This window comes from Bubalus bubalis, chromosome 3, assembly GCF_019923935.1.
Source record: "Bubalus bubalis isolate 160015118507 breed Murrah chromosome 3, NDDB_SH_1, whole genome shotgun sequence".
Classification (NCBI taxonomy): Eukaryota; Metazoa; Chordata; class Mammalia; order Artiodactyla; family Bovidae; genus Bubalus; species Bubalus bubalis.
The window spans coordinates 29,550,086-29,576,124 of NC_059159.1; the positions used below are offsets into that span (position 1 = coordinate 29,550,086).

At 45.7% G+C, this 26,039-nt stretch overlaps 1 protein-coding gene across 10 annotated transcripts in view; it reads left to right on the plus strand.

Annotated features, from left to right (window-relative positions):
- Positions 1 to 26,039, plus strand: part of SPECC1 (sperm antigen with calponin homology and coiled-coil domains 1) — a 252,437-nt gene that overhangs the window by 163,849 nt on the left and 62,549 nt on the right. For all 10 annotated transcript variants that reach the window (XM_025278981.3, XM_025278979.3, XM_025278978.3 and 7 more), the window contains 5 exons: positions 4,659 to 4,804; positions 5,778 to 5,878; positions 7,747 to 7,828; positions 12,503 to 12,659; positions 14,115 to 14,217. In XM_025278981.3, the coding sequence (XP_025134766.3) occupies positions 4,659 to 4,804; positions 5,778 to 5,878; positions 7,747 to 7,828; positions 12,503 to 12,659; positions 14,115 to 14,217 (589 nt within the window). The remainder of the gene's footprint in view (positions 1 to 4,658; positions 4,805 to 5,777; positions 5,879 to 7,746; positions 7,829 to 12,502; positions 12,660 to 14,114; positions 14,218 to 26,039) is intronic.

Here is a 26,039-nt window from a genome sequence, read left to right on the forward strand (position 1 = left end):
CCACATTGACGTCGTTCATTTCATCCATTTTCAGAAAAACTTTTCCAATATGCCCTTGTTCCTTTTTCTCTTAAGCCGGTTCCCCTTGAAAATATTTTCCTGCCCTTACGAGATTGCTAATAACACTCAGCCTTTCATTTTACATTGTCACCTTCTGTTATTCTCTTGGTTTTATTGCATTCTCAAGGCAGAGGCTTTTCAGTGTCTGAGTCTGTTTCTTTTCCTTTATTTACACATCTGTTCTCCCTCACGTGCAGTGAATCTCTTCATCTTATGCCATGAGATCTGTCCATGCATCAGGGCCTGTTTTTGCCCATCACTTATTCTTGCTTCAGTGGATCCAAGTGTGTCAAGACCTGTTCTCTGCCCAGGATCAGTGTCTGGATTCTGCCTTCATCTGTGCTCACTCTGCCCAACCACTCTTGAAATCTTGTATCTTAAGCTAGAGGAGAGGCTCTTTAAGGTAAAAATCTGCTGAATGTCAGAAATACAGGTGCTGAAAGAAATGCAGCAGAAAAGGTGCCAGCAAGGAAATTCACCAGTGTCCAGTTTTTTCTCTGTTTGGCGCAGGTGGCATTGGGAGCCGGCTTTGGGGGTCTGTTTTGCTTGGTCATTATCCATTTTAGGCGTGTCCTGTGGCTTTTTGCTGCCATCCTTTGTGCCGCGGATCAACCACCCTGGCCTTCTCAGATGGTCATGTCTCAGTGTTCCTGACCTTTTGTGGGAGGAGTGCTCCACATGTCCTCCAGGTGCCGCTCCCCAGCTGGCCCTCCCTCCAGGACCAGGGCTGGGAGGGAGTCGGTGGGCTGTCCTACACCTTCACTCTCCTTACAGAGGAATTAGGGTGAACTGCTAGTATTTTCTTTTCTTTCCCCACTCATTCTCTGTGTAGCTGAAATTCTTCACAGTCTGAGGCCTGTGCATACCGTGTTTCAGTAGCTTCAGGGGTCGATGCAGGATTTTTATGAAATGATCCTGTGGTTCTCAAATCGCCATGTTGCCCTGGTGGTTTTTATTGTTCTAGAAATGCTTACGTTGCCATTCAGAAGTGAAATTCAGAGGACACTTGACACCTGAGACAGAGTGCTTCCCGATTCCTGTCTCATGTGGATCTGCAGACTTCTTTCAGAGTGTCTTGTGTATAACTGAAGACACAGTTTGGGAAGAGTACCTTACAGGTGGAGATGTGGGAGAGCAAAGACCTGGAGGAAGGACAAAGGGGAACAGAGCTCCAGACATCCAGGCTTTGGTCCGGAAACCAGGCAGGGTGCAGGGAGTCTGTGCAGCACCGGGAGGGCCTGGGCTGGGCTCCGTTCAGTAGCTGAGAAAGAGCCATCATGAGCAGATCATCAATGTGCCCAGGTGGTGGTCTTTACAAACCTTGATCTGGTGATTGTGAAGACAGCAGTGGTATAATTCGATGTTTCCCAAAAGTCAGTCACGTTTGAATATTTTAGAACTAATTGCACACAGGAACTCACGTGTCCTTGGAGCAAAACTGACAGCAACGCCAAGCAGTGTCCTGTGTGATGACACAAGAGCTGTAGAAAACCAACAGTGCTTAAAGATCCTGTTCTGTAACCTAACGAAGAAAGTAGTGCATTAGGGAGGTTGCTCAGTCCTTAGTCATGTCCGACTCTTTGTGATCCTGTGGTTTGTAGCCCATCAGGCTCCTCTGTCCATGGGATTTCCCAGGCAAGAATACTTCCCAGGTGGTTCAGCAGTGAAAATATCTGCCTGCCTCTGTAGTTTACAGAGTTCTTACTCTTCCTCTGAACAGAGGAGAGGTCATATTTTATTGCTGGACTTGTTGCTGGTTGATCCAAAACCATCTGAAGACAGGCTGGTGTCCCTGCTTAGGATTAAAGTGCTGATGAGATCAACAGCATTCTTAATGACTGTGTTCTGTAGTTCTTCATTTCAGGCTTTATTTTGTGGCTCCCAAGACACACACATGCACATACCCACACGCATGCACACATGTACACACATAACCGTTACATAATGGGGTGGGTCTTTATCTCTACTTAAACTCCTTGCAGGGTTTCTTCACCCTACTTCTTGCTGGCCCAGCCCAGCAGACAGAAGGTGTGGAGCGTTACACATCGTACCTGCAGGCAGGCGAGGTGGGAGTGGTTCCAGCATCCTTGCTACTCTCTTAGGCTTTGGAACAAGTCCTGTATCATCTGATGTGAATCACATAGAAGCTTAAGTAGTTGAAGGGAACACCTCAACAGAATGTAGGATTCCCCATTTTATTCTTATTAAATTATCAAGGAGTGAAATGAACATGGGCTTTTTAAAACGACCTTCTTTTGTTGGGTGCCCTAAATCTCCCCAGTCCCTGAGAAGGTAGATCATGTACCTGGATGGCTAAGAAGGTGCCCACTTCCTCATGTTCCTGAGAATGGCCAGGACAGAAATGAGAGGTTTTCCTCTGCCTGTACCTAAACTGATTCCACTCTTTCTGCATATTCACCATCTGATTTTGTCCTATGTGACATAACAGGGAAGGTAACCAAAACCAACCCTATTTGATGTTAAAAAAAAAAAAAAAAACTTAGCAATTTCTGAAACACCTGATATTGTTGTTCAGTTGCTCAGTCATATCCAACTCTTTGCAACCCCACGGACTGCAGCACTCCAGGCTGCCCTGTCCTTCACCATCTGCCAGAGCTTGCTCAAACTCATGTCCATTGAGTTGGTGATGTCATCCGGCTGTCTCATTCTCTGTCTCCCCCTTCTCCTCCTGCCCTCAATCTTTCCCAGCATCAGGGTCTTTTCCATTGAGTCGGATCTTCACATCAGGTGGCCAAAGTATTGGAGCTTCAGCACCAGTCCTTCCAATGAATATTCAGGACTGATTTCCTTTAGGACTGACTGGTTTGATCTCCTTGCAGTCCAAGGGACTCTCAAGATCCAAGACTACAATACGAAAGCATCAATTCTTCGGCACTCAGCCTTCTTTATGGTCCAGATCTCACATCCATACATGACTCCCTGATACTAACTTCCCAGAAAAGTCATTCGTTAACTGATTTTTTTTTTACCTCAAAAGAAGGTAAATACAAAAGTGTAGGGCAGTGTGATTTAAAGTGTGCTTTAAGTTGTGTTTTTCCTAAATTTATCCTACTCACATTGATTATAGAGCAACAGGAGAAAGCTTTGAGAATCAAAGACAAGTCAGTTCAATCATGGAAGCTTCCGAGTAGCCAGATTTCTTCCAAAAAAGATCAGTAAATAAATATTTTAAACTTCCATTGACCTTTTTAAAATATGCTGCCAGAAGTATTCCGAGCTATTCTCATAAATTAGTCATCTTCTTGCAAAACAGCTGTAGCAATTTGATAAAATAAAAAGAGCAGTGATTTAGAAATCGGAAGTTGGGTGATATCTTGGCTCACGCACAGGGAGATTAAGTGACAAGCTAACGTTCCCCTGGATGAGGAAGGTTGACCCAGACGGTCTGTCTTTAAGAGGCTCTTCCATGAGTCTGGGGGCTTCCCTGGTAGCTCAGCGGTAAAGAGTTTGCCTGCAATGCAGGAGACCTGGGTTTGATCCCTGGGTCAGGAAGATCCCTTGGAGGAGGAAATGGCAACCCACTCCAAGATTATTACGTGGGAAATCCCATGGACAGGGGAGCCTGGCAGGCTACAGTCCATGGGGTCACAAAGAGTCGGACACGACTGAGCAACTAAACAACAGTCCATGAGTCTGTGCTCCAGCTTGGAGACCACAGGGAAGACTGACCACAATTGTGCAGGAGAGCTCAGGAGAACCACTGCCTCACAGGGAGTTGCAGTATTGTTCCAGAGCATGGTTACCATTCCTGTTCCTAGGGGTGGGAGGGTTCATGTGTGAGTCAGGACTCTGATGTTCCTGGAGATGGCAGCCTTGTAGGTTTAAGCAGAAGGGGCTTGCAGGATTGCTGGGGGCCCCTCTGGAGAAACAGACCCAGGCCTAGCCTCCAGGAACAACTCTGGAAGTTACCACACACACAGCTGGGTTTCTAGGAGAGTGGCTGCCTCTGCCCTGAATGGGAACCTGACACTAGGAAGCTGCCGGCCCGGTCTGAAGCTGCCACCAGTTTCCAGCAGCGGGAGCACCTTGTCTCTGCTTTTGTCCATCTCAGCGTAGTGAATGCCCTGTGCCCTGCCTCTCCTCCCCAACTCAGGAGTCTACATCTGGCCCAGTCTTCCTGGCCAGTAGGGTCTAAGCCCTATCTGAGATCTTCCCTGCAGCGGGTGGGCTCCTGAGGTGTCATCTTTCCAGCCTCTGTGCACCAGGTGGGGGTTGGAATTCACACTAACTCACCAACCTGTTGTATCCACCGTGGACAGTAAGATAACTATTTCATGATAAATAACAGTTGTTTTTTTAATATATTTATAGTTTACAGAGTAGACATACATTTAGAGCTCACATCAAGTCACTCCACATATAAAAATGCTGTCTCTGGCCATTCCCAAGAAAATGTCTCTGATAAAAATTGAGTGGTTATTTCCTGGAGATGCAAAGCTAATACAGAGAGCAGGATTTTCAGTTTGGGTTTCTCCTTCCAGACTCATTCTTCTCCGTGTTGGCTGTTTTCATCTGTGTCCTTCCCCGAATGGGTACATTCTCCAGCTTTTCAACCTGATTTGCTCTTTGCTGTGCAGACCAGTGAAGGAAGAGCCCGAGCCCTCGGAGGCAGACGCTCCTGGCCGGTGGCCCAGCGCCTACGTGAACAGGACTCCTCCAACACCTTCAGAGTCTGCGACCACTGTGAAGTCCCTCATCAAGTCATTTGACTTGGGACGACCAGGTATTGTGTCATTTTGTTTGATAAGTAAAACTCAAATTCAGACCATAGCCTCATGGATCCAGCCTGTCTCCGCTGCCCTGGCCCCATGTTGGTGCAACCATGGGGCCCTTCTCAGACTATCCACGTGCAGACATGTGCAGTGCTCACTGGGGCTGCATGAGACGACAGAGGGGAGTTGGCTCTTCTCTCCTCCCAAACTTCCCTTCAGCTCCTGCTGCACCCCTTTCCTTTTCTTCCTCTCTGTCCGTTAAATCCAGGTCACCACTGTTTGCCTTTTTACCATCTCATGAGGATTAGCAGGGTTGGCCAGAGACTTGTCTCCTGGGAAAGGAGGCGCTGGTTCCATGCATTGGGCTGTCTGGCTGGCACCTAATACAATCTGTCATTCCTGATTGTGGGATATTCCCAGCTTTTCCTGGAAATGTCTCCCTGACCCACAGCTCACTTTTGTTTGCCATTATCTGCATATGAGAAAAATGGATCTCTACCTTGTCTACCCTGAACTTTCATGAGCACTCTTCTTAGAAGGAACCTGTATCCAAAACACGATGTATGTCTTCCCTTGATTGCATCAAATATGCTCATTGTACCAGGGACCAGAGTAACAGCCAGTCCTAGGACGTTGTCTCTGCTGAAACAGTTTGCTACTGAATTGGATTAAGATGAGCCTGCAGAGACAGGATAATACGAAGGCCCAGTGACAATATTTGGTTGTGAAGGTGGAAAAGGAAAGAACAGTGTGGTTTGTCTAAGAGTGTCTTCTTGCCGTGGCTGTCTCATTACCTGTACGTTCTCCTGCTCCTTGTGTGTCCTTGACTAAGACCAGCCCCCATCTAGTTAACCCCCGACTCACTCCCCAGTTCAGCATGAGTCCAGACCAGAAGAGGGTGAAAGAGCATCAACAAGGCAGGAAGTATTATTTGCTATTTGAAACTGGAACAGCATAGAAACATCCTGTCTCTTTTCTTGGCAGGTGGTGCTGGGCAGAATATTTCTGTCCACAAGACCCCCCGGAGTCCCCTGAGTGGGATCCCTGTGAGGACGCCCCCAGCTGCTGCTGTTTCTCCAATGCAGGTATTGGTGCCCATAGGGTGTGGGTGGGAGCCTGTGTCACGTGGTTACCCAGGCAACAAAAGGGATGTGGAAACCAGTTCGTTTATTTTTTGAGGTACATTGAGCATCTTTTTTGTTTATTTATTTATTAATTTTTGCCATGCCATGTGGCATGTGGGATCTTAGTTCCCTGACCAGGGATCAAACCCAGGCCCCCTGCAGGGGAAGTGATGAGTCTTAGCCACTGGACTGCCAGGGAAGTTTCTGAATATTGTTTTTAATAGACCTAAAATAATAATATGAAGCTTTTATCAAAAATTCCACTCCAGTGCCTGGTGAGGGTCTGAGAGAGACGCTGAAAGCATCATACAGTTTTGTTGATGCCTCTTTCTTGGTTTTCCATAAGATGACACTGTCAAAGTTTTCAGTTAAGTGAAGATTGTATTTTTTATACTAGAGTGGGCACTGATCTTTTTCTCAAAGAATTTTTTTTTTAATGCCCAGAGAGAGTGCTTGCAATTTATAAATTCTTAAGGGTTCACTGCATTAACCCTGTGTTGTGTTTGCCATCTCCTAAAGGTCTTAGACCAAAACCCCCTGGCATTTCTAAGACCAGGGCTTGTGATGTCACTAGCAGCACTCAGCGTTCTGTCTCTATGGAGCTAAGGTTGATGTACTTGTCAACAAGCTCTATTATCTGATATTCTTGGTAGTTACGTGTATTATTTGGGATCTCTTATGCTTTAAAAGAAGAATTTTATTCTTTTTTTTTACTTTTTCATCTTTGAAGGTAATTTCTGCCACCTTTTATGTAAAACCAAATACAAGTTATTTATTTTTTATGATAATCATTGTTTATTTAATACAAGTGAAAGAGGTCATGCTTCATTTTCACCTATTTGTATTGAGCTATAACACAAGTTTGCTGGCAGATGTTTAACAACTGGCTGTTTAGGAGAAAGAGCCCTGATTTGTGGGGTTTGCCAGTTTCTCTGATGTCAGTGTTCCCATCATTGCCAATTTCTTTATCCACTCATCTGTTGATAGACATTGAGGTTGTTGCCACATCTTGGCTAATGTGAATAATGTTACAGTGAACATGGGTGTGCAAATATCCCTTCAAGACCCTGTTTTGTGTTCCCTGGGTAACCACCCAGAAGTGATATTGCTGGATCACATGGTAGTTCTGTTTTTATGTTTTTGAGGAACCTTCCTGCTGTTTTCCATATCACCTGCATGGTTTTACATTCCCACCAACAGTACACAAGTGTTCTAATTTCTCACATCCTCACCAATTCTTGTTTTTCTTATGGTTGTTTTCTGCAATGACCATTCTCACAGGGGTGAGGTGATACCTCATTGTGGTTTTGATTTGCATTTTCCTAATGACTAGTGATATGGAACATCTTTGCATGTGCCTGTTGGCCATTAAAAAAACAGTATGTTTGCACACGTCCTTGAATATACATAGAATATTCCAGGAAGATGTTCACAGATGTGATGAGTAATAGTTGCCCTGGGGAGAAGGGGGTGATAGGAGCGAAAGGGAGACTGTGCTTTCACTCAGTGTCCTTTCTGTTCCTTTTGAGGATCCTGCCAATTGCGTCTCAGCCCACTCCCATATTCTTGCCTGGAGAATCCCAAGGACAGAGGAGCCTGGCAGGCTACCGTCAATGGGGTTGCAAAGATTCGGACATGACTGAGCCAACTGAGCAAGCTTGCATGCATGCACACCAGTTGCATTTATTACCTGTCCAGTTAAAGCAGTTGTTTTAAAAGGCACCCCCTGGTGATTCTAATGAGCTTGAGAACTGTTGTATGTACACACACAAGCACATACACACACCATTTGTTCCTGGTGTGACCTGTGTGATGCCCTTTGGTTTCAGAGGCATTCTGCCTTCAGCGGTGCTCGGCCGGCCAGCAAAGGAGTGACTCAACGCTTGGATCTCCCAGACCTTCCCCTCTCAGGTAAAGCACTGTTAACACATTATTGGCCAGAGACATATTAATACATCTTTTGTTACCCAAATGTTATTGACTGGAGTGTTTCAGTATTCACGTACATAACAAATTGCCCACCACAGGCATTCAGTTCAGTCAGTTCAGTCGCTCAGTCCTGTCCGACTCTTTGCAACCCCATGAATTGCAGCATGCCAGGCCTCCCTGTCCATCACCAACTCCCAGAGTTAACTCAGACTCACTTCCATCAAGTCAGTGATGCCATCCAGCCATCTCATCCTCTGTCGTCCCCTTCTCCTCCTGCCCCCAATCCCTCCCAGCATCATAGTCTTTTCCAATGAGTCAACTCTTTGCATGAGGTGGCCAAAGTACTGGAGTTTCAGCTTTAGTATCATTCCTTCCAAAGAAATCCCAGGGCTGATCTCCTTCAGAATGGACTGGTTGGATCCCCTTGCAGTCCAAGGGACTCTCAAGAGTCTTCTCCAACACCACAGTTCAAAAGCATCACTTCTTCAGCACTCAGCCTTCTTCACAGTCCAACTCTCACATCCATACATGACCACAGGAAAAACCATAGCCTTGACTAGATGGACCTTTGTTGGCAAAGTAATGTCTCTGCTTTTTAATATGCTATCTAGGTTGGTCATAACTTTCCTTCCAAGGAGTAAGCGTCTTTTAATTTCATGGCTGCAGTCACCATCTGCAGTAATTTTGGAGTCCCCAAAAATAAAGTCTGACACTGTTTCCACTGTTTCCCCATCTATTTCCCATGAAGTGATGGGACCAGATGCCATGATCTTTGTTTTCTGAATGTAGAGCTTTAAGCCAACTTTTTCACTGTCCTCTTTCACTTTCATCAAGAGGCTTTTGAGTTCCTCTTCACTTTCTGCCATAAGGGTGGTGTCATCTGCATATCTGAGGTTATTGATATTTCTCCCGGCAATCTTGATTCCAGCTTGTGTTTCTTCCAGTCCAGCGTGGCATTAGTTTCTGTGAAAATTCCCCCAGTCACTAAAGAGTTAAATAGAAAGTGCTTTTGACTTATGTGTTGTAAGGTTAACTTTTCTTCTCTCCTTTGCATGAAACTGAGCTTAGAAAAAGAATCAGGGGCATTTGTTGTAGACGATTCAAACTCTGAAAATGTGTATTATGGCCGTGAGATCCCAGCTGTGTCCTGCTGCTACAGGGTGCCTGAGTCTGAGAGAAATGTCAGGCTCTGGAGGTCTTTTGCTTGTTTTACTAAATCTCAAGCGCATATCTCATCTTTAAAAGTAACTATTTTGAGAAAAAACTCTTATCTGATTCTGAAGGTCTATTGCTCCCACAATTCCTAATATATGCCTGAGATCTTTGTCTTTGAGTGTAGACCTTTTCCTGTTGCTATGCCTTGTTTTTAAAAATTTAAATCCCCATGATGAAGCACGGCTGTATCGGCAGGCCTCACATGTCCCATTTTTGCTCCTTCTGCACCTGCCATGCCAATGGCTGATGTGAGGGAGCTGTGGAGGGGGGACTGGGGCAGATGGCATGGACTTGAACCTTGGCCCCGCCACTTACAACCTGGCTCTGGCCTGGTAATCCCAGCCCCCGGTGCTGTGGTTCCCTCGTCTCTGAGACAGAAATCCTGTGGTCCGCCTCTGGGATGGCTTGGAGGATTGAGTGAACCCGGACAGGCTGGTGCCAGAGCCTCGGAGGGACTGACTTTTGCCACCTGCCAGAGCCCCAAGGCCTTGGCCCGGGTTGCCATCGTCTAGAATGTGCACTGGGAGACGGATGCATGTGTGTGAGGTCACAGCTGTGAGGAAACACAGAAAGAACACTGACTACCTGGTTCTTCGTGCCTGGAAGAAGAAGTTGTTGTTCAGTCGTTAAGTTGTGTCCGGCTCTTTTGACCCCATGGACTGCAGCACGCCAGGCTTCCCTGTCCTTCACCATCTCTCAGAGTTTGCTCAAACTCATGTCCATTGAGTTGATGATGTCATCCAACCATCTCGTTCTCTGTCGCCCCCTTCTCCTCCTGCCCTCAATCTTTCCCAGCATCAGGAACTTTTTCAATGAGTCGGATCTTCGCATCAGCTGGTCAAAGTATGCCTCAGCTTCAGCACCAGTCCTTCCAATGAATTTTCAGGGTTGATTTCCTTTAGGATTGACTGGTTTGATCTCCGTGCAATCCAGGGAAGAAGGAGAGAAAGCCAGAAACCTAGACCACATAGAGAGAAATCCTTTATTTCTAAGTGTAAAACAGTTTCTGTGACACTGAATAAAAAAGGAAACCCCACTCTTCTCATTTTTGATCATGGTTGAGCACAGATTTATCTGTAAAACGGTTGTTTTTGTGACTGTAAACTCTTTCACCTCACCAACTTATTTTTTTCCCTTCTGAATTTGTTTTCTTTTTTCTTGGACTTAATAAGATTTTATTTTAGCCTTAGATAAACACTGACATTGAGAATTTAAAGATGACCTTGGCCTGTTCCTTGCATTTTACAAGTGAGAGGCTCAGGCCCTAAAGAGCTTAATCAGTTTACAAGAGCCACACTCCTTGTGAGGAGCTCAGGGATAGGAAGAACTTTCCCTGACTCTTTTTGCCACATTGCCTTCTGGTGACGAGGCTGGTGATCACTCCTATTAGCAACTTCATAAAGAAGTGTGCATAGGACTTTGGGTTGTCATAATGACTCCCAGGAAGAGAGAAGTGGTGACCAGAGACCATGGGTAGTCCAGGGTCAGAGGAGTAAGGAATCCAGAGGGGGCATCCATATTGAGTTCTTCACACTTGCTACATAATATGAAGTAGGAATAACTCGGTTATAAGCGCAGTGCTGCCTGTGTTGTTTTTTAAAATTGTGATAAAGTATCTGTGGCTTCTCAGATGGCTCAGTGGTAAAGAATCCGCCTGCCAATACAGGAAATGTGGATTCAATCCCTGGGTCAGCAAGATCCCCGGAGGAGGGCATGTTAACCCACTCTAGTATTCTTGCTGGGAAATCCCATGGACAGAGGAGCCTGGTGGGCTACCATCCCCGAGGTTGCAAAGAGTGGGACACTACTGAGGGACTACACACACACATAAACACACACAAAATACCTGTAACATGAGGTTTACCATCTGAACTGTTTTTAAGTGCGTTAGGTGATCTTTAATTGTTAGTATTGACATCTCTGTTCCTCCAGCTTTAGAATTTCCCTTTTGTAGAGAAACTGTTCTTTTCATTGACAAGATAAATACTGACACTGAGATTGCCCGGAAGTAGTAACTCATCCTTAGCTCCCCTCTTTCTCTCCTCCCTCCCCCCACCCCGCAGGCACCTGTCCACCTGCAAGATTGTTTACTTGGCTTGGAAAGGCCTGCACCCTGGAAATTGCCAGCTTTCCAGCCAGCCGTGCAGCATCATGTCCCTAGAAGCTGCAGGAACCAGGGTTAATGAACTGTTTTTTGTTGTTCCCTTTAGTGATGTAAATGCTGTGATTCTCTGCTCTTCCCAGCCATTAGCCACACTCCCAACCTGACCACCATAATTGATGCTAATAGCTATACAAGTGTTGTTTTCCCCACTGTTTATGGCATCGAAGGAGGGGACCGTGGGCTCGGCCTGGTCGCTGGCTGCTTATGGCATCGAGCAAGTGACCAGGTTCCCACTCCTGAGCCGTCTGTACGTCCAGCTAGACAGTTGCAGGAGTCTTCTCCCAATCTGTACCTCAGTGGTCCTCTAGGAAATAGCCTCAAGGGGGTTCAGCCTGTTTCCTTAGCTATTTTGCCTCAGACTACAGTGACAGCAGAGACGAGCCTCGGAAGAAATGTTCTCACTGATTCCTAGAGAGCCGGGACCTGTGGCTGGCATGGCGTCCTGTCCTGTGAAGTGGGCCTCATTCCTGGTGCCCAGCGTTTCCACCTGATGACCTACCAGGCGTCTTCCTGCCACGCCCTCCCCCAGTGCCCACCAATAGAATATGGGCTTTTCCTGGGGACAGGCTGGTCTGGTGGCCCTGACCCTGTGCACCTGCGGAGGCTCTTAGGAGCAGGGCCTCTGGTCAGTGTGCTGCTCGTGCCATCCTGAAGCTCAGAGTAACTGTTGAACCAGGGCAGCTTGGCATTGGTCCCTGTGGATCATGGAGCTGGTCCTGCCTGGAGAGTCCTTTCTAGAGAACACCACGTCCCTATTCGCATTTTCGTCACCCAGCCCAGAACATGTTATGTGTGTATCTCTATCCGAATCTGGGATGTGGTAAAGAACCAGCCCACCAACAATGCAGGAGACAAGAGACGTGGGTTCAATCCCTGAGTCAGGAAGATCCCCTGGAGGAGAGCATGCAACCCACGCAACCCACTCCCGTATTATTGCCTGGAGAATCCCATGGGCAGAGGAGCCTGGTGGGCTACAGTCCATGGGGTTGCGAAGAGTCGGACACGGCTGACGTGACCCAGCACACAGAGATGATTTACAGTGTTGTCTTGGTTTCAGGTGTGCCGCACAGTGATTCAGTATCTGTTGTGTGTTCTTTTATACAGTTTTAGTGGAGTGTAGCTGGTGTGCAATGTGTGCTGGTTTCAGGTGTGCTGCAGAGTGACTCGGTACCTGTTGTGTGCTTGTATACGACACTGACATGAGGACTGAGTGTACTGGACAGTGTGACCTTTCGGGTCTCTCCTCCTCCAGGACAGTAATCATATTGTCCCCACAGATCTCCTGAAGGGAAGAGCTGAGGACCTGAAGCCAAACCCTTATCTCCGCAAGAGCCCCTCTCTCGAGTCCCTGAGCAGACCCCCTTCTCTGGGCTTCGGGGGCTCCAGGCTGCTGGGCACCTCCCATGGGGGCTGGAAGCCGCAGAGCAAACTCAGGTACCCATCAGAGCCTGTACCTCCCACCTTTGCAGCACCACACCAGCTATTCTGACGATTTACAAGGCTCCGGCCAGAAGTATCTTCCTTCTGTCCTTTCATGCTTCTCCTCCTCGGTCCACCCTCCCCTGAGGTTGCAGCCCGCCCCCGGTAGCACGGACACCCCCTTTTCGGCCTGTGCTGTCTGACCTCCATTTGTATTTAATTCCCTGCTGCACACTGTGTGTGCTTTTGTCCTCACTTGGGCTGTAATTTAGTGGACAGCAAATACTTCATCCTGACGCTTGGATCGCTCTCAGCCCCTCATGTTGTGCTGCACAGAGCCGCTCACTCAGTAAATATTTACGAATAGGCAGGTGGATAAACGCACAAAATTGGCTACTTGAGGAGTAATGGCTTTTTAACAAACATTAGAACTACCATTATGAGTATTAGAAAAGGGTTTTATAAAAGTCTGAACACCTCAGTTCAGCCATTGTCAAATCTTTGGGTGTGGTCTGTTTCTGGACCCAAATAGATGAAGTCATATCTTTCAGAGGTTTAATTTAAAGCCCCAGTTGTTACATTTCTGTCTTGTTTATGTGCAGAGGATTTAAATAATCAAAACAGGTTTTCAGGACCAGAATTAGTGCTATCCCAAAATTATTCTTTTTTTTGTACCAGAAATGCATACAAACAGACTATGTGTATTTTTCCATGCTATTCATATTATACCTTCATCGTAAAAGGTTAGATTAGTGAGGTTAGTTTATTAGTTCATTTTTATATTCATGTCATTGAGACAAGCCGATAATAGAATAGAAATTTACTTTAGTAATTTTTGTATTATTATTATTGCAGTCATGTCTATTTTCTTTTTTTTTTTTTTTTTAAAGAAAACTGGTAACTGTTTCGTTTATTGAGAAACTCTTTTCCAAGCCTTCATTTTAGTCTTCCCTAATTTGTCGTGCCTAGAAATTTGGCTCTCGGTGATGAATTAAGACCAGGCATAGTGAACACTTGCAAAGTCACAATAACTTCATTGTTAATGGTGACTCTGACCATATAAACTCCATTCCCATTACCTCCCATAAGCAACTAGTCTGGGGTTTTTAAAATGCTCTTCCAGTATTCCTTGTATATGTTATCGTAGAAATAGGTGTAGCTTTGGAACATGTACTGTTTTCTATAGGTGTCTTTAAATGATGCTGTACTTAATAAATAAAAGGCTAGAAGGATAGAGCAGCAGATGGATTAAAAAAAAAAAACCCTCACCAGACTCCTGAAAGCCAGGAAGCACAGTTCCCTTTCTGCTTCATACCATGAAATGTAATAAAAACGTGCTGTTAATGGGTCTGGTGGGCGATTTCTTTAGAGTCTCGTTGGACAGACGTTGACTTTTGCTTTTCTCATCTAGTTAATTATTTTCTGTGTATTTGTGGGCTCTAAACGTCAGCATCTCTGCTTTCTAACTAGTGTGGAAAGAAGAGACCCCCTGGCGGCCCTGGCCCGGGAATACGGCGGCTCCAAGCGCAACGCTCTCCTCAGGTGGTGTCAGAGGAAGACAGAGGGCTATGCGGTAAGGCCGGGGGCCCTCAGCATCCAGCAGGCTTGCACGGGCAGCGGCCTGTGTCCTGCATGTGCACTGGCCTGGGCGGGCCAGTTGTGTCCTGGGTGTGCCTGTTGGTGTCAGCTCTGTTCTCCCAGGCAGGGCTGCTGGCGGGTGGGGGTGGGGCGGGGTAGGACCCCGAGGACCCATCACAACTTCCAGCAGACGTGACCTCACTGTGGGCCTGCGTCCCCTAGGACGGCGTCTTTATTTGCTCAGAGGCCGAATAAACCCCCAGCAGTGCCCCCAACCAGCTGCTCCGCCCAAGGAGGCAGCTTTCACTAAATCATCTTCAAAAGATGGTGCCTTTTTCTGATTGACACAAAGGCCCCACGTGGTGGGCCTTCAGTCTCTTCTGAAGTTAAGAGTTGCTCATATTTAGTTGGAGAGTTTCCATTTTTGTTTTCTGTGAAGGTTGAACACAGAAGGAATACTTGATACAAGTTTAGTTTTTTATAATAAAATGTCATACACAAAGATAAAAGTGTGTAAATCATAGTTTATCGAATGACTGTGGACGTGAAAACCCATAGAGTCACGTCTAGGAGCGGAGCATGGCTGAGCCCACACCACTCATGTGACTTTCCCGTCGTAGCCCCCGTGACCTCCACAAGTGACTCTGTCCCTAGTTCTGTTTCTGCTCTGGTTTTCCATAAAACTTAGGGTCCCTAAATACCATATCCATTTTGTCTGCATTTGAACTTTGTATAAATGGAATTAAAACCTGTAGTATTTCCATCGTGTTTTTAAATTGTTGAGATTTACCTGTGTTGTTGCCTGTGAGTATGATTTATTCATTTCCTTCTCTGATAGTAAGCTATGGTATGATCACATCATTGTTTACTTACCCGTTCTGTTGTCGATGGGCAGGTGAGTGACTTCTGGTCTGGGGCTCTTACAAATCTGGTATGTTCTGTTGGTATGTTCTTGTAATGCCTCTCAGAACCCATGTGTCCATTCTTTCTGGGTCTGCACCTAGAAATGGACTAGGTGGGCCACAGGATGTATGTGTGTTCCATGTGGTAGATCGTGCCTGACAGATTTCCCAAGCAATTGTACAGTGTTATTGCCCACCAATGACTTGGGTGATTTATGTTTTCTCTACTTTCTCCACAGCACTTGCTGCTGTTGGTTTTGTTGCTCCCAGTCACTGGGGCATGTGTGACAAGAGGTCTCACTCAGGCTGTGGCTTACTTTCCCTGCTGGCAGGTGAGGTCGAGCTCCTCTCTTGTGCTCCTTGGACATCCTCGCTGTCTTTCCTTGGATGCCTGCTCAAGCCTTTGCCCATTTTTAGAATCAGATTGTCTTTCTTTGCTTGTTGCTTTCATAGATTCTTTATACATTCTGCACATAGGTCCTTAGTCAAATAGATGATATCATCTCCCAGGGTGGTTGAATTTTCACTCTTCCTTTAAACACAGTTCTTCATTTTAATTAAGTCCAATTTATTAGTCTCTTCTCTGATGATTAGTGCATTTTGTTTCTGTTTAAGAAATCTTTGTTCCACGGTCATTACACATCGTTCTATGTTTTCTTCTGAAAGTTGGTCTGTTTTACCTTCCTGTTAATTAGGTGTCCTCTTTAAAACTGCCACCTCCTTTACTCTCCTTATTCAGGCCCAGCCCCCTCCCCCACATCTTGACCCTATTTTTCTACAAATCCTGAAACTGTTGGCACCATGACACTCCTTTCCCAACGTCCAGCTTTGAGGGGCAAGAAGACTGGGCCTTGGCTGAGAGTCAGCCCAGAGGGCCAGGCAGAGCCAGGTTCTCTGTGCAGCAGCAGTCAAGTGTCTCCAATTCAGACTGTACCCAAGAAAAAAGTGGCCCATATCTGAGTCTCTTCATTTTCTGTTAAAAATGTAAAGAAAAAATCAGGGTCATGACCAACAATAGAGGCCCCCCGGGTACAAACGTGTTTCTGGCCCGTCGTTCTCTTGGCTCCTCTGTCACTCTCTGCGTCCGCCTTTTCTCAAGGTTCAGACACCCTGCAAAGGCAGGCGGCTGAGTGACAGCATCCCCGCCAGGACAGGAGTCGGGGATGAAAGCTGGTTACCGGAGGTTTCAGGGTGAGGGAAGTGGGCTGGTGACCAAAAAGGAAGACGGGTAGGACTCATCGGCCAGGCACGAGGTCTGATGGCAGTGAGCCCCGCGAAGTCATGGTGGTCAGCGGCACTGTCATTTCTCGTTTTCCAGAAATGGGTGAGGGATGTGCTGGAATGGTTATGAAAAGAATGTTAAAAGTTTCAGAAGGAATCGGCCCTTAAATGCAGAAGGTCATAGTAATTAGGTCACAAGAGGGTTAGACAACGTATTTCCAGTCATGAGAATGATGTTTCTTGCTGTCTTGCTTTCTTTTGCTTTGTTTTCTTTTGTGAACATCTTGAACTTGTTTTCAAAGCATCTCACATTGGATGAAGCCCAAACTTACTTTGCCTGAAGAGTATTTTTCATTCATTGTTAAATCTCTGTAAACTTAGAGAGAAATACTAATCATATGTGTCTGATTTATCTACTCTTCAAAAACTATCCTCTGTCTAGACCTGTTTGTCTAAGACAGCTCTCTAAAGCTTGTTCTCTCCTACTTGGGAAGCCAGAAATAAACTGTAGAAAACTCAAAACGGTTCAAAAACCATCTTTTGAAAAACCAATAACCATGTAATTTTGACTGAAAATGGTTTCTTTTTACCAAAGTGTAGTGTGATAGGTTAGATCAGAATCCTTCTTATATTAATTCAGTGGGTTTTTATCGAGATGCCAGGTTGGTGCCACATAATATTTAACTGCTGGGAAGTCATCTGTGAATGAAACAGGTGACACCTCTGCTCCTGTGGAAACTACGTTCTCGTGGGGATGACAATTAATTAAAATTTAAATATGAAATATGTACCAGATTGGAAGATGGAATGTGCTAGGGAGAAACATAATGCCAGGAAAGAGGATTGGGAATGTCGGGTGTGGGGGTGCAGTCTTAACAGGAAGGTGGGAGAGGTGATGGTTCAGCTCACCTGGAGAAGGTGAGGACTCGTGTTTATCTCACACCAGGCTCAAAAGGGCATGGCCTTAGGGATGTCTCAGTTGGAGTTGAAGTAACGCCAGGTGGCTGCTCTGTACAGCAGTACCAAGGGTTCGATGAGCAGGCACGGGTCACCCCACATGAAGTCAGGTAGTAAACAGGCCTGCACTATGGGGAGGGATCTGCACGGAGCCACTCTTATCAAAAGGAGACCCCTCCAGACGGTCCACTCAACTCAGATTCCTTTGGGCCTTTTTGGAAAAAGCCAGACTCCAGGAAGGCCCCACAGGCTCCTCCCCACGGGTCTGGTGCTGGCTGTGCCTTCAGCTGTATCCCCACCCCACCCCTACCCATGGAACTCCCAGACGCTCTCTCTTCATCTGCTTTCCCTTCCCTCTCTGGGGTGTGACATAGAGGTTTCTGTCTCTAAGGTCATTACCAGGAAGCCTTCTAAAGGAGCAGAAACTGAGATGGTGGATAAAAGAGCAGACTTCTAAGAATGACGCCCAGTGCCCCTCACCCTATGGACTTGCCCCCAAGTGTGGCAAAGGGGTGATCACCCAGGTAGACCTAATAAATAAACCCGTAAAAGTCAAGTCTCCTCTGAAGCATAATGACCCACACACTTGGTGGATTTGAAGGTGAAAGCGACGTGTGAGGAGGAGCTGATGGCCAGAGAGGAAACTGGGACTTCCCAACATGAAAGCCTTGGAGCACCGAGGTCCTGTGACACCCAGGAAGCGCTCTGGGGGCCCCAGCAGTTGTGAAGTGAACAGGCTAGTCCTTCTCTGCCTGTCCTGATGCCCTCAGACCTCAGCCAGGCTGAGGGTGTGCAGCTTGCTGGGCCTTCTGCTGGGCCTCAGCCAAGGGCCCTTGACCTGAAACAACGATGAGTGCGTGGTCCTGGGGCACCCCTCCAACCTGCCGGGAAGCATGAGGCCCAGCCACCCTGCCCTCCGCAGGCAGCACTTTGGCTGTGCTCCCAGGCCCTGGACTGTGTGGCCCACACTGGCGCGTCAATCCGGGTCATACAGCAACACCACGAGTCCACCTGTGAGTGGATTCCCTCCCATGGCCTCCAGGGCGGAGTCTAGCCAGACGGACACCTGGACGTCTGACGTGAACAACCGGGCAGGGCTCCCCGGACTTCTGACCCACCAGACACCAGCTGACAATTAGTGGGTGTCGTGCACACTGCTGGATTTACAGCAACAGAATTCCAGTCAAGCAAGGTTAGTGGGGTCTGGAGGTAACAGAGAGAGCCCCCGCTTCTCCCTTAGGTCAGATTGTTTGCTTTTCCTGTGATCAACCAGGGACAGGCTTTGCTTCTTTGGGTCATTAGTGTACCACTCATTGTTCCTGTTCCTGTGTTTCTGTCTACAGCACACTGGTTCCCTGAGGCTCAGGCGTGACTTTCCCATTCGAGGTTTCTCAGTGCTGCCGGGGCCCCTACCTGTGGGGTCCCGAGTCTTTAGGTCTGGTCGGGGTCAGGCACAGCACTTTATAAATGCTCCTGGTGATGAATGTGTAGTTGGCACTGAGCACCCAGGCGGGGTGGCAGAATTCTAAGATGCCCTGTGATCTCTGCTCCCTGGCATTTCTCCCACAGTCACCCTGTGTTCATGGCAAAAGGCATTTGACAGCATAGTTAAAAGTTGCTGGTGAATTGGCCCTAGAATAGGAAGGGAGATTACCTGTGTGGGCCTAACCCCATCACATGATGGCCACTGCTGGGTTGGAGATGGGAGGGGAACCTGGGGAAAGGAGCTGAGAACAGCCTCCAGTTGCTGACGGCCAACAAGGAAATGGGGAACTTGGTCTTACAGATGTAGAAACCTGTCTCCAACCTGGACAGACCTGCAGGCAGGTTCATCCCAGAGCTGCCAGGCGACACTCAGCTGACAGTGGATTTCAGCCTTGGGGAACTCTAAGCTGAGAACCGGCTACACTGGCCGACCTCTGACCGTCAGGAACCGTGAGGTCACAAACAGGTCACAGGGCCCCAGAATTTGTTACACAGGAAAAGAAAACTAATACAATGACTTAGAAAGCAGTAAAAATGCCTGGCCATTCCTGGCCAGACTATTTTCAAATTGTGTTTCCCATAAGGGTGAACTTGGGTATCATTTTACATATTTCCTTCTACGTCAATATTGCTCTAATGTTTTGACACTTGAAGTCTGAGGCCTTTAAAACTTTGAAACTCAGCCTGTTAAAACTTGCCGTGTCCTGCCTCTGTCCTTGACCATATAAATCACCAGTGTCGGCCTCCCAGTCAAGGTGCCACCCATGGAATATACCCTTTAACACAGAAACTGTGTTTATTGGTATTTATTTCAAGTAAATAGTCATGGATGCCTATGAAGATACCATTTCAAACAAATTTATCATGTTTTATTCATTTAAAATTATTTTTAAAGAACTGGAAGTGATACAAATATCTAATAATAGGGTAATCAAATAAATTTAGGTATGTGTGTACAGTGTAATATAATATAATCCTTAAAAGTCATACTTTGAACAAATATATTTAAAAACAGTGGGGAAAAATATACCCAGTGCATTAAGTCAAAAATCAAATTTTAAAACACTGTCTGGTATGATTCCAATTCTGTAAAAAGAAGTTTATACAAATGTTAACAGTGGTTATCTCTAGGAGAATACTTAAAATTTATTCATCCTTTCTTATAATATTTTCATTTTCTGCTATGAATGTGTAAATTTTTAAAAGAAAAAGTTATTTTTAAAATTGCATCTTTTTAAAGAAAGAAGGGCTTCCCAGGTGGCTCAGTGGTAAAGAACCTGCTTGCCAATGTAGGAGACCCAGGAGAAGCGTGTTTGATCCCTGGGTCAGGTAGATCCCCTGGAAAAGGAAATGGCAACCCACTGTAGTGTTCCTGCCTGGAAAAATCCCATGGACAGAGGAGCCTAGCAGGCCACAGGCCATGGAGTCACAAAGAGTTGGACACAACTGCGCACACACGCATCAAAGGAAAGAAGCCAGATGCAAAAATCTACTTATTATATGTATGAAATGTCCAGAGTAGGGAAATTCATAGAGTCAGAAAGTAGAGTATGGTTCCCAGGGAGTTAGGGGAGGAGTTACTGAACCAAACTTGGTTCCACTTGCCTGTAGAGGCAGACAGTCTGCTGACACTGGGTTGTGGTGAAGGAAAGTCCAATGTTTATTTGTAGGGCACCAAGCAGGGAGAAGGGCTTCCCTGATAGCTCAGTTGGTAAACAACCCACCTACAACGCAGGAGACCCCAGTTCAATTCCTGGGTCCGGAAGATCCACTGGAGAAGGGATAGGCTACCCACTCCAGCATTCTTGGGCTTCCCTTGTGGCTCAGCTGGTAAAGAATCCTCCTGCAGTTTGGGAGACCTGGGTTCGATCCTTGAGTTGGAAAGATCCCCTGGAGAAGGGAAAGGCTACACACTCCAGTGTTCTGGCCTGGAGAATTCCATGGACTCTGTAGTCCATGGGGCCACAAAGAGTTGGACACAGCTGAGAAACTTTCACTTTCAAGCAGAGAGAACAGGCATTTCATGCTCAAAAGGCCCAAACTCCTTCCCATGACTTTCAGGGAAGAATTTTTAAAGATGAAGAGAGGGGAAGGGTTAGGGGTGTGTGTCAGCTCCTGCACATCCTTCCTGTGAGCAGGAGATGAGGTAACAGGGGGTATTTCAGGAATCTTAATCGTCCACCTTCTGGTTCCAACCAGTCTAGGGTCTAGTGCTCGGGGTTAGCCTGTCGTCACTGTCCTCCACCTGGGCCAGGGTCTTATTTCCACAGAACAACTCAAAGATACACGTCAGAGTGTTCTGTATGCCCCTTGGGAGGAACTTGCACTCTGTTTTATTGTTGAACTGTTGTTTCTTGACCCTTTGTCTTTTCTTTCCACATTCTCTCACTTCCCTAATAAATAACTGCTTGAATCTGCTCTTTGGAACTCAGGAAAAGCCTGAGAGACTAAAGCCTTTTTCTACAAATAAGCAGGGGACAAACAGAAGGACTTTTGTGCCCAGGAAGTCTCCATGGGGTCCTGCTTGGTTTCAGTCCCCCCTCTTCTTCCATCCTGAGGGGAACCAGGCGGGACAGGGAAGAGAATAGAGTTTTAGATAGAAGGGTTGATGATAAACTCTGCAGGGGAGCTTGATCTTAGGGGGAGTCCAGTTTCAGAGGGAGTGACAGAGTTTCTTTTGCAGGTGATGAAAATGTTCTGGAATTAGGCAGTGGTTATACAACCATGTAAGTGAATGAATAAGCTTCCGAATCACATTTTATAGAGGCAGACTTTATGGTGTGTGAGTTATATCCCAATAAAGCTCTTATTTGTTTTTAGAAAAGGCAGTTAGGAGAGCTTCCGTAGAGAGATCAAGGAGATCATGGATGAAGGGTTAGTGGGGATGGTAGAAAATAGTACCTAGATGATAAATCTTATCAAACTATAACTTTAAACGATATAACTTTAATACACCGTGTATTACTGCGTATGCTAAGAAATAGTTGGAAAGTAAAATGGAGAGATGCAAGGTATTGGTCTTCTGGTTTTATTTAGGAGGTGGGATTCAAGGTGTTCACTTCATTATGATGATTCATAACTCAAATGTGTCTTTTGTATTGATTGTTGTGTTGTGACATACAATTTGGGGGTGAAGTCTGAGGAAGAATGCCATAAAAATGTTTTATAGTCAGTGATTAAACCAGATCCTTTCTGAGAAAAACACAATGTGGAAGGACAGAGCACCTAAGAAATGGTAGTACAGAGAATGGGCTGGAGGGCCTTCAAGGTTGGCTTCTGTTCTTATTTCTCAGTGCCATTTCAGAGCTATGTGATGGTTAACAATTTGATTAAAAAAAAAAAAAGGCAAAAAACCTGCATCTTTTAAAAACCAACATAAACTTGAAAGATTGATAAAAACATTTTTCAGAAAAATGGCTGCTTCTCCCTAACCCTGAATTGCACAAACCATAACTCAGAATTTACTCATTTTGGCCTGGCCTGTCTTGTTTTTTCACATTTTGTCTAATCAAAGCCCTTGCCATTTGGAATGGTGATAATGTAGTAGGTCTAATCCTGTTACGCTGAGTAACATGTAAGTCTTGATCATGTAAGTCTAGATCAGTGTTCAGCCAACCATGGCCCAGGGGCCAACTCAGGCCCACCATGGGGTTTTGTGGATAAAGATTTACAGGCACAGGATCACAGTCATTCGTTTACATGTGGCTGCTTCTGTGCTGTAACTGCAGTAAAAAGCCCTTCACAAGAAAGGTCGGCTGACCCCTCCCTTAGATACAGGTGTACATTTAGATACTTAGATAAAGAGTATCCCCCATTATTCAAATCATACTTGGCTCTTGCATTTCAGATAGCAAGAAGCCATGTTCAGATGGCAAGAGGCTTACATGAAGATGTGTCTGAATCTGTGGAGTTTCTGGTTTTGTACTGCAGGAATTGAGACAGCAAGGAGACAGCTGTGCTGTCACGAAGGCACAGACACCTTTGAACCTGGTGTTTTATTGTTTTTTTAATTGGAAAGTGGAAGTGAAAGTGTTAAGTTGCTCAGTTATGTCTGACTCTTTGCAACCCAATGGACTGTAGCCCACCAGGCTTCTCTGTCCATGGGATTTTCCAGGCAAGAGCACTGGAGTTGCCATTTCCTTCTCCAAGGGATCTTCCTGACCCGGGGATTGAACCCATGTCTCCCACATTGCAGGCAGATTCTTCGCTGTTCAAGCCATCAAGAAAACCCATTTTTAATTGAAGGATAATTGCTTTATAATATTGTGCTGGTTTTCTGCCACACATCAACATGAATCAGCCATAGGTATACATATATCCCCTCTGTTTTGAACCTCTCTCCTTCCTCCCCTACAATCCTACCCCTCTAGGTTATCACAGAGCACCAGGTTGAGCTCCTTGCGTCATATAGCAAATTCCCACCAGCTATCTGTTTTACATATGATAATGTATATGTTTCAGTGCTATACTCTCAATTTGTCCCACCATCCTCTTCCCCTGCGGTGTCCACAAGTCCGTTTTCTACATCTGCATCTCTATTCCTTCCCTGCAAATAGGTTCAAATTTTCGAGATTCCATATATACGTGTTAATATACAGTATTTGTTTTGCTCTTTCTGATTTACTCCATTCTGTGTAACAGGCTCTAGGTTCAATCCACCTCACTAGAACAGATTCAAATTAGTTAACCTCTTAGCCAGCAACTACGTATTCTTCTATGTTAAAGAAAAAAGCAGTCTTCCTGTTGTCCTAAACAAACCTTAATTTGTCTTTGGAAAGAACACCCACGTTGCTGGCAAAGTGTTTTTCTGTCTCTGGTTCCCAGACAAGCACCAGCGCATGCCTGACCAATAGCAAGCAGTCTGCGATCCATCAGGCCATTTGGAGCTCTGCTGGTTGTTTTCTTTTTTGAGACAGGTCTCTTGAGAGCTACAGGCACGATTCAGAGAATGTATGATGCTTTGACTTATTTATGTCATTAAAGTGGCTTCTTTCCTGATCTCATTATTAAGATCAATCCCCAGTAGAAAACCAGTGCCGTTATTGGCCTGTGCTCTGTGGAGGCCCTTTTCACCTGCTGTCTCACTTCTGCTGCTGTTTATGAAACACTGTGGTTTGTGAAGACACTTTTTTACGTTTTCAAAAATCTAACTACAGTTGGTTTACAATAGTGTGTTAGTTTCAGGTGTAGAGCTTCAGATTCCTTGCCATTACAGGTCATGCTGCTGCTGCTGCTGCTGCTAAGTCACTTCAGTCGTGTCCGACTCTGCGACCCCATAGACAGCAGCCCACCAGGCTCCCCCATCCCTGGGATTCTCCAGGCAAGAACACTGGAGTGGGTTGCCATTTCCTTCTCCAGTGCATGAAAGTGAAAAGTGAAAGTGAAGTCGCTCAGTCGTGTCCGACTCCTAGCGACCCCATGGACTGCAGCCCACCAGGCTCCTCCGTCCATGGGATTTTCCAGGCAAGAGTACTGGAGTGGGTTGCCATTGCCTTCTCCGATTACAGGTCATACAAGATATTAAATATAGTTGCATTGCTATACAGTAAATCTTCATTGTTTATTTTATATATAGTGGTGTGTATCTATTAATCCCAAACTCCTAATTTATCACCCCCACTTTCCCCTTCAGTAATCCTAAATTTGTTTGTCTATGAGTCTCTTTCTGTTTAGTAAATAAGATCATTTGTATAATTATATTTAGGTCCCACATATATATGATACTTATTTGTTTTTGTCTCTCTGACTCACTTCACTTAGTATGATAATCTCTAGGTTCATCCATGTTGCTACAAGTAGCATTATTTCATTATTTTTTATGGCTGGGTAGTATTCCATTGTGGGATTTCTCCGGTGGTTCAGCAGTAAAAAAAAATCTGCCTGCAATGCAGGAGATGTGGGTTAGATCTCTGAGTCAGAAAGATCCCCTGGAGGAGGGCATGGCAACCCACTCCAGTGTTCTTGCCTGGAGAATCCCAGGACAGAGGAGCCTGGCAGGCTGCAGTCCATGGGGACACAAAGATTTGGATACAGCTAAAGTGACTGAGCACACACTCAAAAGTATTCCATTGTGTGTGTGTACACACACAATGAAGTACCATACATAGATATATGTACTATGTATATATATTTTTATATATAAATATAAACAAGTAAAATATATACATTTATATATATTTATATGTATATGTAATATATATATATAGAGAGAGAGAGATTTAGGTTGCTTCCTTGTCTTGGCAATTGTAAATAATACTGCTATGAACGTTAGGGTGCATATGTCTTTTTGAATTAGAGGTTTCATCTTTTCTGGGTGTGTGCCCAGGAGTGGGATTGCTGGATTACATGGTAAATCTATTTTTAGTTTTTTAAGGGCCTCTGTACTGTTTTCCATAGTGGCTGCACCAGTTTTCATTCCCACCAGCTGTGTAGAAGAGTTCCCACTTCTCCACATTTCTCCACACCCTCTCTAGCATTTGTTGTTTGTAGACTTCTGATAATGGCCACTGACCAGTGTGAGGTGGAACCCTATTGTGGATTTGACTTGCATTACTCTAATAATTTAGCATCTTTTCATGGCCTGTTGACCATCTGCATGTCTCTGTGTCTCTTTCAGTTTCTATATGGTCATCACTAATTCAGCCCCAACCCTCGTGGAGATCCCCTTAGGTCCTACTTGTGAGGGGTTCCACCCATTTCCCACTGAGGGGTCTCCCCTGAGTCCTCGGCCACCTCCGTCCTGGCTTGTCCTTGCTCCTGTGTCAGACGCTTGACTGTTATATTTCTGTCTCTCCTTTTACTCTTGCCTGGAAAATCCCATGGACGGAGGAGCCTGGTAGGCTGCAGTCCATGGGGTCGCTGAGGGTCAGACACGACTGAGCGACTTCACTTTCCCTTTTCACTTTCATGCATTGGAGAAGGAAATGGCAACCCACTCCAGTGTTCTTGCCTGGAGAATCCCAGGGACGGGGGAGCCTGGTGGGCTGCCGTCTATGAGGTCACACAGAATCAGACACGACTGAAGTGACTTAGCAGCAGCAGCTCCTTTTTTTATTTTTTTGACCTTCAGGTTCCCATATCCTTTTTTTTCTTGTTTTGGTTCCTCCAGTATCTTCTGAGCAGGAGTTCGTGGGAGGTAAAATTTCGTCACCTTGATTCTGCACATTACTCTGACACTTGGTGATTTCATTGGGTATAAAATTTTAGTTCTGGGCATAAGTGGAGATTCAGCATCTGGAATTCCCAGCCTCTT